The sequence below is a fragment of the Talpa occidentalis genome, unplaced genomic scaffold (genome assembly GCF_014898055.3).
Source record: "Talpa occidentalis isolate TD23 unplaced genomic scaffold, MPIMG_talOcc4v2.1, whole genome shotgun sequence".
NCBI lineage: Eukaryota > Metazoa > Chordata > Mammalia > Eulipotyphla > Talpidae > Talpa > Talpa occidentalis.
The window spans coordinates 155,164,049-155,176,106 of NW_026555331.1; the positions used below are offsets into that span (position 1 = coordinate 155,164,049).

The window sequence follows — 12,058 nt, forward strand, 5'->3', positions numbered from 1 at the left end:
AGGCCCGCGGAGACGAGCCGCCGGCGAGGTCCCCGGGGCACGGAGACGGGCGTCGGGAGCGCGGAGCCCGGGCGGCGCTGGGGCCTGTCCCGGAGGACGCTGCGGGGCGGGCAGGCGCTGTCTGCGGCCGGGCGGCGACCCCCGGCTCGGGGCCGAGCAGAGCAGCTCGCGGTGGCGTTTCTGGGGCGTCCTCGGTCCCCGCGCGGCTGGTCCCGCGGGCGCCCCGGCCCCGCCCCTCCGGCCCCGCCCCCTCCGGCCCCGCCCCCTCCGGCCCCGCCCCCTCGGGCCCCGCCCCGCCCCGCGCCCAGCCCGCGCCGCAGAGCCCGGCTCCACCTTCCCACGTCCCGACGCGCCGTCGATGACGGGCGCGCGCACGCCGGAAGGAGCGCCGCGCCGTCGGTGGCGCGCGCGCGCACGCGGGCGGGGCCGCGCACGCAGCCGCGCCGGCGGCCATCTTCCCTCCCCGCGGCCGTCCCGGTGCGAACGCGGGTCGGCGGCGGCGGCGCCCCTCGGCCGGGCCGCAGCGGGAGGCGTGGATGCGGGCGCGCGGGGGGCAGCCGCGCCGCAGCGTCGCCGCCGCGCCGCCGAGGGCCGGGCCGGGCGCGGGAGCCTGAGGTGCGCGGGGCTCGCGTCCCGGCGCGGCCTCGTCCTCGCCGCCCCCGGGGCCCCGGCCCCCCCGGCCCCCCGGGCCCCGCCGCGCTCGGGCCGGGCCGCCCCCGAGGGCTAAGCCGCCGCGATGTTCAGCTTCGAAGGGGACTTCAAGACGCGGCCCAAGGTGTCCCTCGGGGGCGCGAGCAGGAAGGTAAGGGGGGGCAGGCGGGCACCGGCAGGCGGGGCCGGGGGGCGCCGGGGGGCAGGTGGGCGCGGGGGGTCGGGGGGGCGGGGGCGGGGGCGCGCCTGGGCCCCGGCCGCGGGCGCGAGGCGCTTGTCCCGCAGGCGCGGTCGTCCGTTCGTGGGGTCCCGGCGCGGCCGGCGCGTGCCCCCCGCTCTCTGCCCTTCGTCGGCCGCGGCCGGGGGGTGCCGCCCGCCCCTCTGGGGCCGCGCGGCTGGACGTCGGGGGCTCTTGCCCTGTGACGGCGACCCCGGAGCTCGGGGAGCCGCGGAGGGCGGTGGGCACGCGGTGGACACGCCGTGGCGCGTCGGTAGCCGCAGTCGCCGCCCGCGCGCTCGCCGTGCAGGCCCGAGACCCCTTTCCCGCTGGAAACGGAAGCGTGGCCCCGGGCCTGACGTGTGGGAAGGGCTTTGGGGTCTGCAATGAGCTTGTTTTTCACCCGGTAGTTGCTGCAGCGTCTGCCGAATGCTTGCGGGTCTGCCGAGCGTGCTCTGTAAATTGCGCTGAACTGGGTCAGCGCTCACGTCCGGGCGGGCACATCCTTGTAGAACCGTGCGGGGGGGTGAGAGGACTTGGGAGGACAGGGGGCACCTCGGCTAGGCGGAGCTGCTGGTTTCCACTCTGACTGGGGAGCCCAGGGGACCGGTGGGAGGTCACTCGCTGAGGGGCCAGCTGTGGGCTGGTGGGTCACCGTGTTCTTTGAGAATCCCAGACGTGGCCCAAGGGCCCTGTCTGGGGAGCCGGATCGGCGAGTTCAGGGCCTGGTCTCCTGCTTGGCAAACCTGGAAGGCCCGAGCTGAGCAGTTGTTGGGTGTTGCACACCCGCAATCTTGTGGCAGCTTCCCCTCATATCTTCCGGCGCCCTCGTGGCCTGTGGTCGGGGTTGTGGGTGCGCTGCTAGGCTGTTGGTCTGTGTTTGTTTCTATCAAGCAGCACATCTCTGCTCCGAGGAAGATACTTGCTGATCAGTCTCCGGAGGAGATGGCACACGCTGCTTTTTAGTTGTGCAGGACCACGTCTTCCTTCTCCCGGAGGCAAAGCTGTAGGCTTGCAACCCAGGGTGCCCAGGGACCCCGGACTATTAAGGGGTCCACATCCCAAGGTGCACAGAAGCACAGAAAGCATACTCTGTGCAGGACTTTTCATGGCGTTGGTGTCTGTAGAGAGGAGACAATAAAGGATTTCAAATAACGGATTCCAGAACTTGGGCCTCCCCTGGTGGCGCAGGCGGTTGAGCGCCGCGCTGTGAAGCTGTCCGCAGCCTCTGCAGCGCTGGTTCGATCCCGGGCAGCCAGGGAGATACCCACACGGCACGGCAGACCTCTCCTGTCTCCCCGCTGCTCCCCTCAGCAGTGTGTTTCGTCACTCTGCCTGTTCTGTTACCCACTTGGTCTCTGGTGAGTCCTTTTCACCCTCCCGCACCTCTGGCCTGTACCCCGGTTCTTGTATAAAATAAATAAATCTTTAAAAAAAAAACTCCAGAACTTACCCATCCACTTGCACTCAAGACTCAGCCCAAAGCAGGGCAGCCAGGGCCCAAAAGCCTGCCCTGCGTCCCAGGCCCGTCCGGCAGGGACCTACAAGAAGGGGTTGGGCAGGTCCCAGAGAGCCAGGGCAGGGGAGACCCAGCACTGAAAATTCACTGAAAGTGAAAATACACTGAAAATGCGTCTGACCCCCCCAGAGGCCAAGGAACAGCTGCCCTTGGCTGCTGAGGATGGGGTGGTCTCTTCTCCATCTCTCCTCCGGGTGCCTCTGCTTATCTGCTCCGGCCTCCCCAGGGCCTCCCCTCCTGCGGTGTCCCACCTCTTTTATCCATCCCACGCTTCTTGCCAGCGGCTCCCGCCCAACACGGCATGCTGGGAACTGTCCTCCAGGGTGGCTGCCTGTCAGCGGGGGTGGGGAATCGATCTTCCCGGCTGGAGATGCGCCTGGGACAGCGCCTCAGCCCACGGTCAGGGCCACTGACCCTGCGGGTGCTCGGCCTGGGCCCGTCTCTCCGAAAGCCCCGGGGAGGTCTGCGGGCCAGTGAAATTGGGAAGGGTCTTCCCAGCTGAGTCCACGCAGGTTCTACTTGAAGGGTTTTGCCTGTGAACATGCCGAGGGGCCACCCGTGTCAGCCGCGCTCCCGGCCCCTGGGCTCCCTTCCCTCAGCTGCCTCCTCCCCCAAGAAAGCTCATCCTGGTCCATCTGAAGATGTGCTCAGAGCAGCAGCAGCGCAGCGAGTTGGGTGGCGCCCATCTGGATGACAGAGGCGCCTGCGGCCGCTCCGCGCTGCCCCCCACTCCTGGGAGAGGCCGGCAGTGCGTGCTGGCGTGGCTGTGGCGCAGACTGTCCCTCCAGGGCCTGCTGCTTTCTGACAGCGGCCCCCGCGGACACACTGTCCTGTGCTGGCGCACGAACCTCACAGGGGCACTCTGGGCACTGCGCCCCCCGGGCCAAGGCCTCCCCCTCCTCGCCAGTACCGAGCGTGTCAGGCCCTCGAACCCCGCTGCTTCTGTCCCAGCGGCTTCCCGGCGGCTCGCGGCAGCGACGCGTGTGGTGTCTGGTCTGCCCCCACCCTCCCTGCTTGCAGCGAAGTCGTTCCCTGGCTAAAAAGCAAAAGGTTTTGCTGATTTTTTTTTTTCCTCCCATGTCCTAAATTAACTGAAATCTTCTCTCTCGAGTTTAATGGAACACTGAGTAGGTGCCACTTTTTAAGATTTTTTTTTTTTTTTAATGCACACAAGAGCTGGGGTGCAGGCCAGAGGTGCGGGGGTGAGAGGACTCCCCAGAGACAGAGTGGGGAGCAGAACAGACAGATCCACCGAAATCACTGCTGAGGGGGACGGCGAGGGGCAGGAGAGGTCTGCGGTGCCCTGTGCTTGGGAGCCCTGCCCCAAGACGCCCGCGCTCCGGGGCACCCCACGGCACGGGAGGGTCGTCCAGTCTGAGTCCTAAAGTCCGAGTCTGGCTTTGTGTTCTCTTTCACGGTGAAGCAGCCCCAGTGACTGTGGGAGGCGGGTGCAAACGCTGCTGGATCGTGGGTAGCTTGCGTGGGTGTCGGCTGCGGACGGCAACCTCGCAGCAAGCGCGACCGTGTTTAGGCCACATGGGGACGAAGCCGACTTGCTCCATCCGGGTCTGCACCCGGCAGGCCTTCGGCCGCTGTTCTCTACAGAGGCGGGGGCCAGCGCCTCCTGTGCCCGGGGTCCCCTCCCTGCTGCCCCCCGCCCGGGCTCTGGGCTGTGCGCTGCCGGGGAGGGGTGTGGGGCCTCCTCGGGCCTCCTGTTCTGAGAGCAGAGGGGACCCCGGGCTCAGTCCAGATCATCCCTTGGCATCCGCGACCTGCAGGCTTGTCCTGCGCCCCTGCTGGGTGTCCCCCCCCACCCCAAAGGACACGACCTGTGTCCCTCGGGTCAGTCTCCCTGTGATGCTGCTGCCCCGGCCCAGGCCTGGCAGCAGCCGGCGGCGCCCTGTTCCCCCGTCCTTTCCTGCCGGGGCGGCGGACACCTGAGCGCACGTTTCTCTCCGGACCTGACGGCGGCCTGGCTCGGGCTCCGGGCTTCTCCCTGGCGTGCCCCGAGACAGGGCAGTCGGACTCGCGTGTCCACCACCTGCCTGCCCTGGCCGGTCTTCGTTTCCAGCCCCCCGTCGGGGAGCATTAAAGAACGTTACCTTTTTCATTTGGGAAAAACATACAACAAATCGGATCCTTCTGACCGGCACAGCACGAAGTCCCTCCTTCCCCTGAGGCCGGGAGACCCCTGTGTCTCCACAGTCTCCGTGCAGACACGGTCGCGTCCCTGTGCGCTTTTCGAATGAAAACAGGTGAGCCCTGTGGCGACGGTCCCGCCAGCGCCTTTAGCTCAGGGCTGCGTTTTTGCTGGGTGCGTACTATTCCGCAGCGGGGTTTGGGTCAGGACCATTTTGTTGTGGCTTCCACTGGCCACTAGCAAATGAGACGCTGTTGACATGCGTGCGCGTTTCTTTCTGGCCTGTGCTTTCCGGCGGGGGGACAGTAATGCTCTGCGTGCTGACGCCTGTACACGAAGCCGGCTGCTCCTGGATTTTCATGGAGGGTGTTCAGACGAGAAACCCCACAAATCCCAGGCCGTGCAGTATTGGCAAATAATCCTTTTGCCATCTTTTCACGTTGTATCTCTTTTTAAAGATTTATTTATGCACACAAGAACTGGGGTGCAGGCCAGAGGTGTGGGGGGGTGAGAGGACTCCCCAGAGACAGTGGGGAGCAGAACAGGTGGATTGACCGAAACACTGCTGAGGGGAGCAGCAGGCGAGACAGGAGAGGTCTGCCGCGCCACGTGGGTCAGCTCCCTGGCCGGGGATCAAACTCACGCCGAGAGGCTGCGGACATTTTCACATTTTGATTATCTGGAAGGGAAGTATCTTGTCTGTTCTTTGAGTCACGCCAGTGCTTGGAGGCTGGAGAATGCGGACTGAAGCTGATGCTGCCGTCCGCAGCGTGGCCAGCACGTTGCTGGTGGGCGGTGACCCAGGTGGGCTGCACGGAGGGGCCCACGGTTGTCTTTAGGCCAGGATGCTGCTCGGCGCGGCGCGCTGATTTTGTGACCAGGCAGCCGTCACGCGGGTTCTCTTTATGGCCCTTGCCACGTCGCATAAATTTACGTTGACATATACTCACGTTTTTTACTGTCAATTTTGTTAGTCTGATGGTTAATTAGCAAACGTTAAGCTGGATATGCCTGGCCTTAGAGTAGCCACCACGTTTATTTGTGTGAAGAAAAAAATTTTTTCCATTTTGGAAACGCCGTTGTCGGTGGCGCTGTCGCGTGCGTGCTCGGAAGGGCTCGCGGCGGGGCAGGGCCGGCTCCCGGGCGCTGCGAGTGCAGGAAACTGAAGCCAAGAGACTTGGTAGGAATCAAGGTCTGCAGCACTTTGGGGGTGCCTTTTTGTGCTGCTCCTCCCGGCCACATGAAGCGTTCTCAGGTGCTGCGCGGTGTGCCCCAGCAGGGGAGGGCGCGCGGATTCAGGGGTCCATGACCATGGTGCGCGGCCCTGCCCCTAGAGCCCCTCCCTCCTGCAGCCTTTCCTGCAGCTGCGCCTCAGCCCTGGCTTCGGGGTCCTCGGCGCCCTGCGCTGCTGGCCCCTGCCGGGTCTGCCGGCCCTTGTTCCAGCGACGGCGGGCCCCGCGTGAGGAGCAGCGGCCTCTGGGCTCTCAGGTCTGCCGGTGAGGTCTCAGCGCGACGTCACTGTTCCCATTGTGTTTTTCCCTCAGATGAGGTGAGAACGTTTAAGAGGCATGTTGGTCCTTGCCCTTGTCGTGCAGCACTTTCACGGCCGTCCTTGCTTTCCTGTCTGAGCTTTCCAAGTTACTCTTGAGGGTGGTTACAAATAATATTTTTTTTTTTAAGATTTATTTATGCAGGGGCCTCCCCAGAGGCACAGCGGGTCAAGCGCAGCGCTGTGAAGCGGTCCGCAGCCTCTGCAGCGCGGGTTCGATTCCCAGCCGGCCAGGGAGCTACCCACAGGGCGCAGCAGACCTCTCCTGTCTCCCCGCTGCTCCCCTCAGCAGTGTCTTCAGTCCGTCTGCCTGTTCTGTTCCCCGCTCTGTTTCCGGGGAATCCTCTCTCTCCTCGCACCTCTGACCTGTACTCCAGCTCTTGTGTAAATAAAGATCCATTTGTAAAATAAACCTGTAATATTTTGTATGAAAGAAGATTTATTTATGCATGTAAGAACTGGGGTGCAGGCCAGAGGTGTGGGGGTGAGAGGACTCACCAGAGAGTGGGGAACAGAGCAGGTGGATCCACTGAAATCCACTGCTGAGGGGAGCAGCGGGGAGACAGGAGAGGTCTGCACCGTGGGGCAGAGGCTACCGATGCTTCGTAGTGTGACACCCAACCCCTGACGCCACCAGGGAGGCCCTGTTGCAAATTCTTTTTCCTACTTTGTCATTTTTTAGAACTTGAGATAATTTTGTACATAGAAAGTGTAGATTTTTCTCTGGACAAGTTGGTCCTTCTTAAGTAATTTTTTTTGTTACTATAAGCACGGGGTACAGTCAGAAGCGCGGGAGGGTGAGAGGATTCACCAGAGCCAGAGCGGGGAGCAGAGCAGGCAGACTGGCGAAGGACACTGCTGAGGGAGCAGCGGGCGGCAGGAGAGGTCTGCGCGCCGTGTGGGACCCTCGCCCAGTGGATCGAACCGGCGCTGCCGAGGCTGCGGGCAGCTTCGCGGCTCAACCGCTGTGCCGCTGGGGAGGCCCCATTCTTAAGTAATTTAAGGCCTTAAATAATGACAGCAGCTTTGTTCCACAGAGACCTGGCCTTTCAGTGAAGGCTGCGCCTCGGTGTGCAAACAGTAAAGTTAAATTAAAAACAGAGAAGAGAAAAAAGCAACGTCGCAGCGCCCCCGCCCGCCTGTGACTGTGCAGGCGCCGGCCCCCCTTTCTCCTTCCCCTGCCGGGCCCGTCCTGGTCGAGTGGGGGCGGACAGGCGCGGCGTGTGGCCTGCCCCTCGTGGCGAGGTCCTCCTCGGAGGAACCTTTTTCAAATTCTTGCCGTCCCCACCTTCCCAGGCCGTTCGCCGATGCGGCGTGCGCGGGTCCGTCACCTCGTAGCCGGGTCCGTCCCCAGGGCCGCGTCCCGTCCTTTCCCGGCCCGCCCCGTCTCAGCGCTGGCCGGGGGTGGGGGGGGGTGCGCGCTCTCGGCCCTCTGGAAGTGCCACCGTTGTCACTGGGGGCCCCCCAGCTCCCGTGGAATCTCCCGGAGGCCCTCGAACGTCCACTGCCCGCGCACGCCTCGGCCTTGTTGGAGAGCGTTTGCCCCGCGGCGCCGGCGCTGCGGGCACCTCCACGGGACTGGCGCCCGTGCCCGCGCGCCCGGTGGGGGGCGCTCCGCTCTTCGCCCTGTCCCGGACAGGCGGCCTCCCAGGGTGGGGGCTCCTTGTGGATCTAGGGCTCCTGGTCAGCCTCCCCCTTCAAATGGATTAAATCTCAAGCAGTGTTTTTTCTGACTTTGGACTCGTGATAAAGGCTTTCTATTACTTTGGCTTACTATTTTTGCTCTAGAAATGAAACCTTCGATAATGGAAAAACATCTCAAGGACTGATTCTTGGGTTGTCAGCTCTGATGCTGGAGGCTGCGCCCTCCTGTCAGCGCCCGCCCCGGCGCCCGGCTCACGCCGTGCCTGCGTCCGAGACGGAGTTGTGCTGAGGAAAGGAAACGTGATGCGATAACAGCAAATAGGCTTTTTTTTTTGCAAGTAGACTGTTAACATCAAGTTTTTTGGGTTTTTTTTTTTTTTAAGGATTTATTTATTTATTTATTTATTTATTTTTTTTTTATAGAGGCATGTTTTTTTATTTATTTATTTGTTTGTTTGTTTGTTTTTGTTTATACATGCACTGGGTACAGTCAGAAGCGCGGGAGGGTGAGAGAATTCACCAGAGCCAGAGCAGGGAGCAGAGCAGGCAGAAGGACCGAAGTACACTGCTGAGGGGAGCAGTGGGCGGCAGGAGAGGTCTGCGCGCCATGCGGGACCCTCCTCTGGTGGCCGGGGAGCAGCCGGGGATCGAACCGGCGCCGCAGAGGCCGCGGGCAGCTTCGCAACCGAGCGCTCAACCGCTGCGCCACCGGGGAGGCCCAGGATTTATTTATTTATGTACACAAGCACTGGGTACAGTCAGAAGCGCGGGAGGGTGAGAGGATTCACCAGAGCCAGAGCGGGGAGCAGAGCAGGCAGAAGGACCGAAGGACACTGCTGAGGGGAGCAGCGGGCGGCAGGAGAGGTCTGCGCGCCATGTGGGACCCTCCTCCGGTGGCCGGGGATCGAACCTGTTGCAGCCCAGTGCTCAACTGCTGCGCCACCAGGGAGGCCCTAACGTCAAGTTTTGAGGCCACTGTAGACACGCCTGCAGCTCGTGAAGCCGCGCAAGGCCGCCCGTGTCCGCTCCGCAGGGCGCCTCTGCCCAGTGCCCGACCGCCCCGAGGCCTTTCTGTGCCAGCCGTCGTGGCGGTGGGTGAGCATGTGTCCGGATTTGAAATGATAACCTCCTTTTCTCTCCTTTCGGGCGCAGGAGGAAAAGGCGTCTCTCTTACACCGAACTCAGGAAGAAAGAAGAAAGAGAGAGGTGAGGACGGCTCTGTTCCCGCCACCCGACGGGCCTCCCCGGCCTCGCTGCCGCCGGGACCGCGTCTGCCCCGCGCCGCCGGGATCCCGCTCCCTCACCCGAGACGTGGTCTCAGAGACCCAGCCTGGGCGAGCTGCTGTCTGCCCCCCGGGCGGGCTTCCCGAGGCCCGGTCCCCACGCCCTGAGGGCCGGCCACGGCCGTGTCCTCCCTCCCCTTCCTCGCCGGGAGTCCGGCGGGCCTGCTCTCTGGGCTCGCTGCTTTGGACACGCTGAGCTCCCCACCGCCCTCCCTTACGACCTCCGACCCCCCAGGCTTAGCGCCTCCGCCTCTGTGGCGAAAGGCCGCTGCTGCTTTGCTTGGCGGAGTCGCCTGCTGTGTGGACGTGCAGTGTCTGTGCCTTCCCGGCCCCACGGCATGGAGCTCCGCCAGCGGGCGTTGTGTGGGTGTTCGCGTCCGGCCATCCCTGGACAAGCCGGCCAGGAGTTTACGCTGCAGGGGTCATTCTGCCGGCGTGGGCGTGTCCACGGTGGGTCAGACCCACGGTGTGCCCTGCTCGGGGATGGGTGCTGCTCCCACCGCCCGCTCGGGCTGTGCAGGCCGGGGCTGGGGTGGGGGTCATGGCGGTGCCTCTCGCCAAGGCCTGTGCAGGAGCCGGGGCTGCTCTGGGGAGCTGAGAAGAAACAGCAGATGCAGGCACCACGGGGCTGTGGTGCACACAGTGGGTGCAGCACCTCCTGTGGCCCCAGCCGCCAGGTGCCCTTCCCCGGGGGATGCCAGCCACCCCCGGAACCAGCACAGGACGCTGAGGGCTGGAACTGCCTCTGCTGAAAACCGCTGCTCAGCCCAGCGCATAGGCACGCCGCTGGCGTCTCGCCTCCCTGGAGCGCCCTCAGCCTCCGTCTCTCCACGCGCTGCAGTGCTGCTCCCGTGGCCCCGCTCTCCTCTCGGCCTGGAAGCACAGGGGCTGGCCGGCCTCTGCCAGGCTGGGGGCCTCCCCGCTCCTGCGCGCCCCCCGTGAACATCGGCTCTCTGGCTCGGGCACGTGCTGCCAACCAGACTCCTGCTTTCCTGCTTGTCTCTTTAGCGGGGGCTCAGCTGTTCATGTGCCAATTTAAAAACGAATAACGCTTACGCTCCAGAGTTTGGATCCCCTGCGGAGTCGCTGCTGCCGCGTGCCCGCGTGGTGTTGGCTCTCCAGAGTCTCGCCTGCCTAGTTCAGCGCCGGAGCGGCAGTTTCCGGGCTCTGGGCGTTCCCTTTGCCCTGCAGGCCAGTGGGAGACTACGGGTCACCTCTAGAAATGGGAGGCTGGGCTGACTCCAAGCTGGGCATCGGGCCTCGTGAGGACTGACCGTTAGCTCCCAGCAGAGGTGGGACGTTGCCAGGACACCCTCCTCAGTGGACGATTGAATGGATGAAATGCCGTGGACACGCACGTGACCTGGCGTCTGCGTTGTTAGCCACATGTTCTCAGTCAGCTCGGACACGGAGGGCGTCCCCGGTAGCTCAGGCGCTCCCTTGTTAGGCCACTTCAGGTTCAGACGGCACCTGGCCCGGGGCGATGGGTTGGGGAGCTGTGTGGGGGCGGGTGGGGCAGCCCCACCACCGCCCCAGGCACGCCTGGCTCCCACGGCTTTCGCCTCTGCCCGGGCTTCCGCGCTGGCACCAGCCCTGCACACGGGGGGACGACGGTCCAAGTGCCAGTGAGCGCTGCCGCTGGCCTCCCGGTGGGGGCCGCAGGGGCGGCGGCGGAGGGGAAGGCCTTCTGCGGCAGTAGGGGGATCGCTGCTGCTCGAGATTCGCGCTCAAGTGTCTTTTCACAAAAAACATGTCTGTGCGGCCTGTGCTTGCCCGCCCCTGCTTGGAGTCGTGAAGTGGGGCAGCCGCTTCTGGGGCCCCGTGGGTCCTTAGAGGTTCCCTCGCCCCAGCCGTGTGCCCACGAGGGGCAGCCTGGGCCATGCCCCCTGCGCGAGCACCCGCAGCCACACCTCCCACATAGCCCGGCGCGGAGACAGCCCTGTCCGTCCCTCATCCTCGAGGGTCACAGGGTCTGTTGCCGGGCACACGGCCTGCAGGACGCGCCCAGTGGGGAGCCGGAGGCCAAGGCCCTCTTTCGGTGGCTCCGTTGTTTGAGGCGCCCAAATCGGCAATTTCACCAAGACAGAAAACTGGCGGTTGCCAGCGGTGGCAGGGGAGGGGGCCGTGAGGGTGAGCGCTGACCGCGGCCAGGGGCTTGGGCCGGAGTGTTCTGAAGTCGGGGTGGCCCTGGTCCCGTTTGGGGCAGGCTCTGGGTGTGGGAGTGCCGTGGCAGTGTCTCTAAGTCTCGCTGGTGAGTTGTCGTTTCTGCTGGCTGACCGGTGACCCTGCCCTCCCTCCATCCTTCAGGAAGAAAGGCGAAGGCTGAAAAATGCAATCATCATCCAGTCATTTATTCGAGGCTACCGAGACAGAAAACAGCAAGTAAGTGGGGTTTGGTGAAGCGGAACGTGAGAGGCACGGGGATGCTTGTTCTCCACGGGGCCTTGGCGCCGGCTACTTCCCGGTAGATGCTCGGTCGTGTGTACGAGCGTTACGGGCAGGTGTTCCTAGGCTGGGGGCGGGGGCAGTTTTCCCAGCGCGTGTGCCAGGCCCTGCGCAGCCTGACCCCGCCGTGTCTCTGCCCGCAGTTCTCCATCCAGAGGAGCGCGTTCGACCGCAGCGCCAGCCTGTCTGGCTCGCTTCCCGTGCCTCCCGGCCCCAGCCTTACCCTCCTGGTGAGGCAGCTGCTTTTCTTTTATAAGCAGAATGAGGATGCCAAGCGTTTGGTGAGTGCCTCGGAGCAGGCCGCCTTGGCGGCTCAGCTCTTGAACATGGATATAAATTTTCAGTTGGCTTTTCACTTTCGTGTTACAGAAAATCTGGATTTAAGGAGAAGTAGAATAACATGTTGAACCCCCTACCAAGAGCCAGTTTCCCATGTGGCAGTCAGCCCCGGTGCCCGACAGGCCGCCCTGTCCCCATGAGGCTCAGGCCCCGAGCTGCTGCCCGGCGGAGCTGGGCCCACGCGGGGCCTCGTGCCAGAGCCGGGGGCACAGCAGCCCCCCGTTTCCACCTGCTTCTAGGCAGGTTTTATAAAATGAACAAGTAAAAAGTC

General features: G+C 64.1%; 1 protein-coding gene across 1 annotated transcript in view; it reads left to right on the forward strand.

Moving 5' to 3' along the window:
- The first annotated feature begins 690 nt into the window (after nt 1-690).
- The window catches only part of UBE3C (ubiquitin protein ligase E3C), a 47,887-nt gene continuing 36,519 nt past the window's right edge, over nt 691-12,058 (forward strand). Inside the window, exons 1-4 of the mRNA XM_037516491.1 lie at nt 691-802; nt 8,873-8,926; nt 11,311-11,385; nt 11,592-11,729. Coding sequence (XP_037372388.1) covers nt 737-802; nt 8,873-8,926; nt 11,311-11,385; nt 11,592-11,729 — 333 coding nt within the window. The 5' untranslated portion in view covers nt 691-736. The remainder of the gene's footprint in view (nt 803-8,872; nt 8,927-11,310; nt 11,386-11,591; nt 11,730-12,058) is intronic.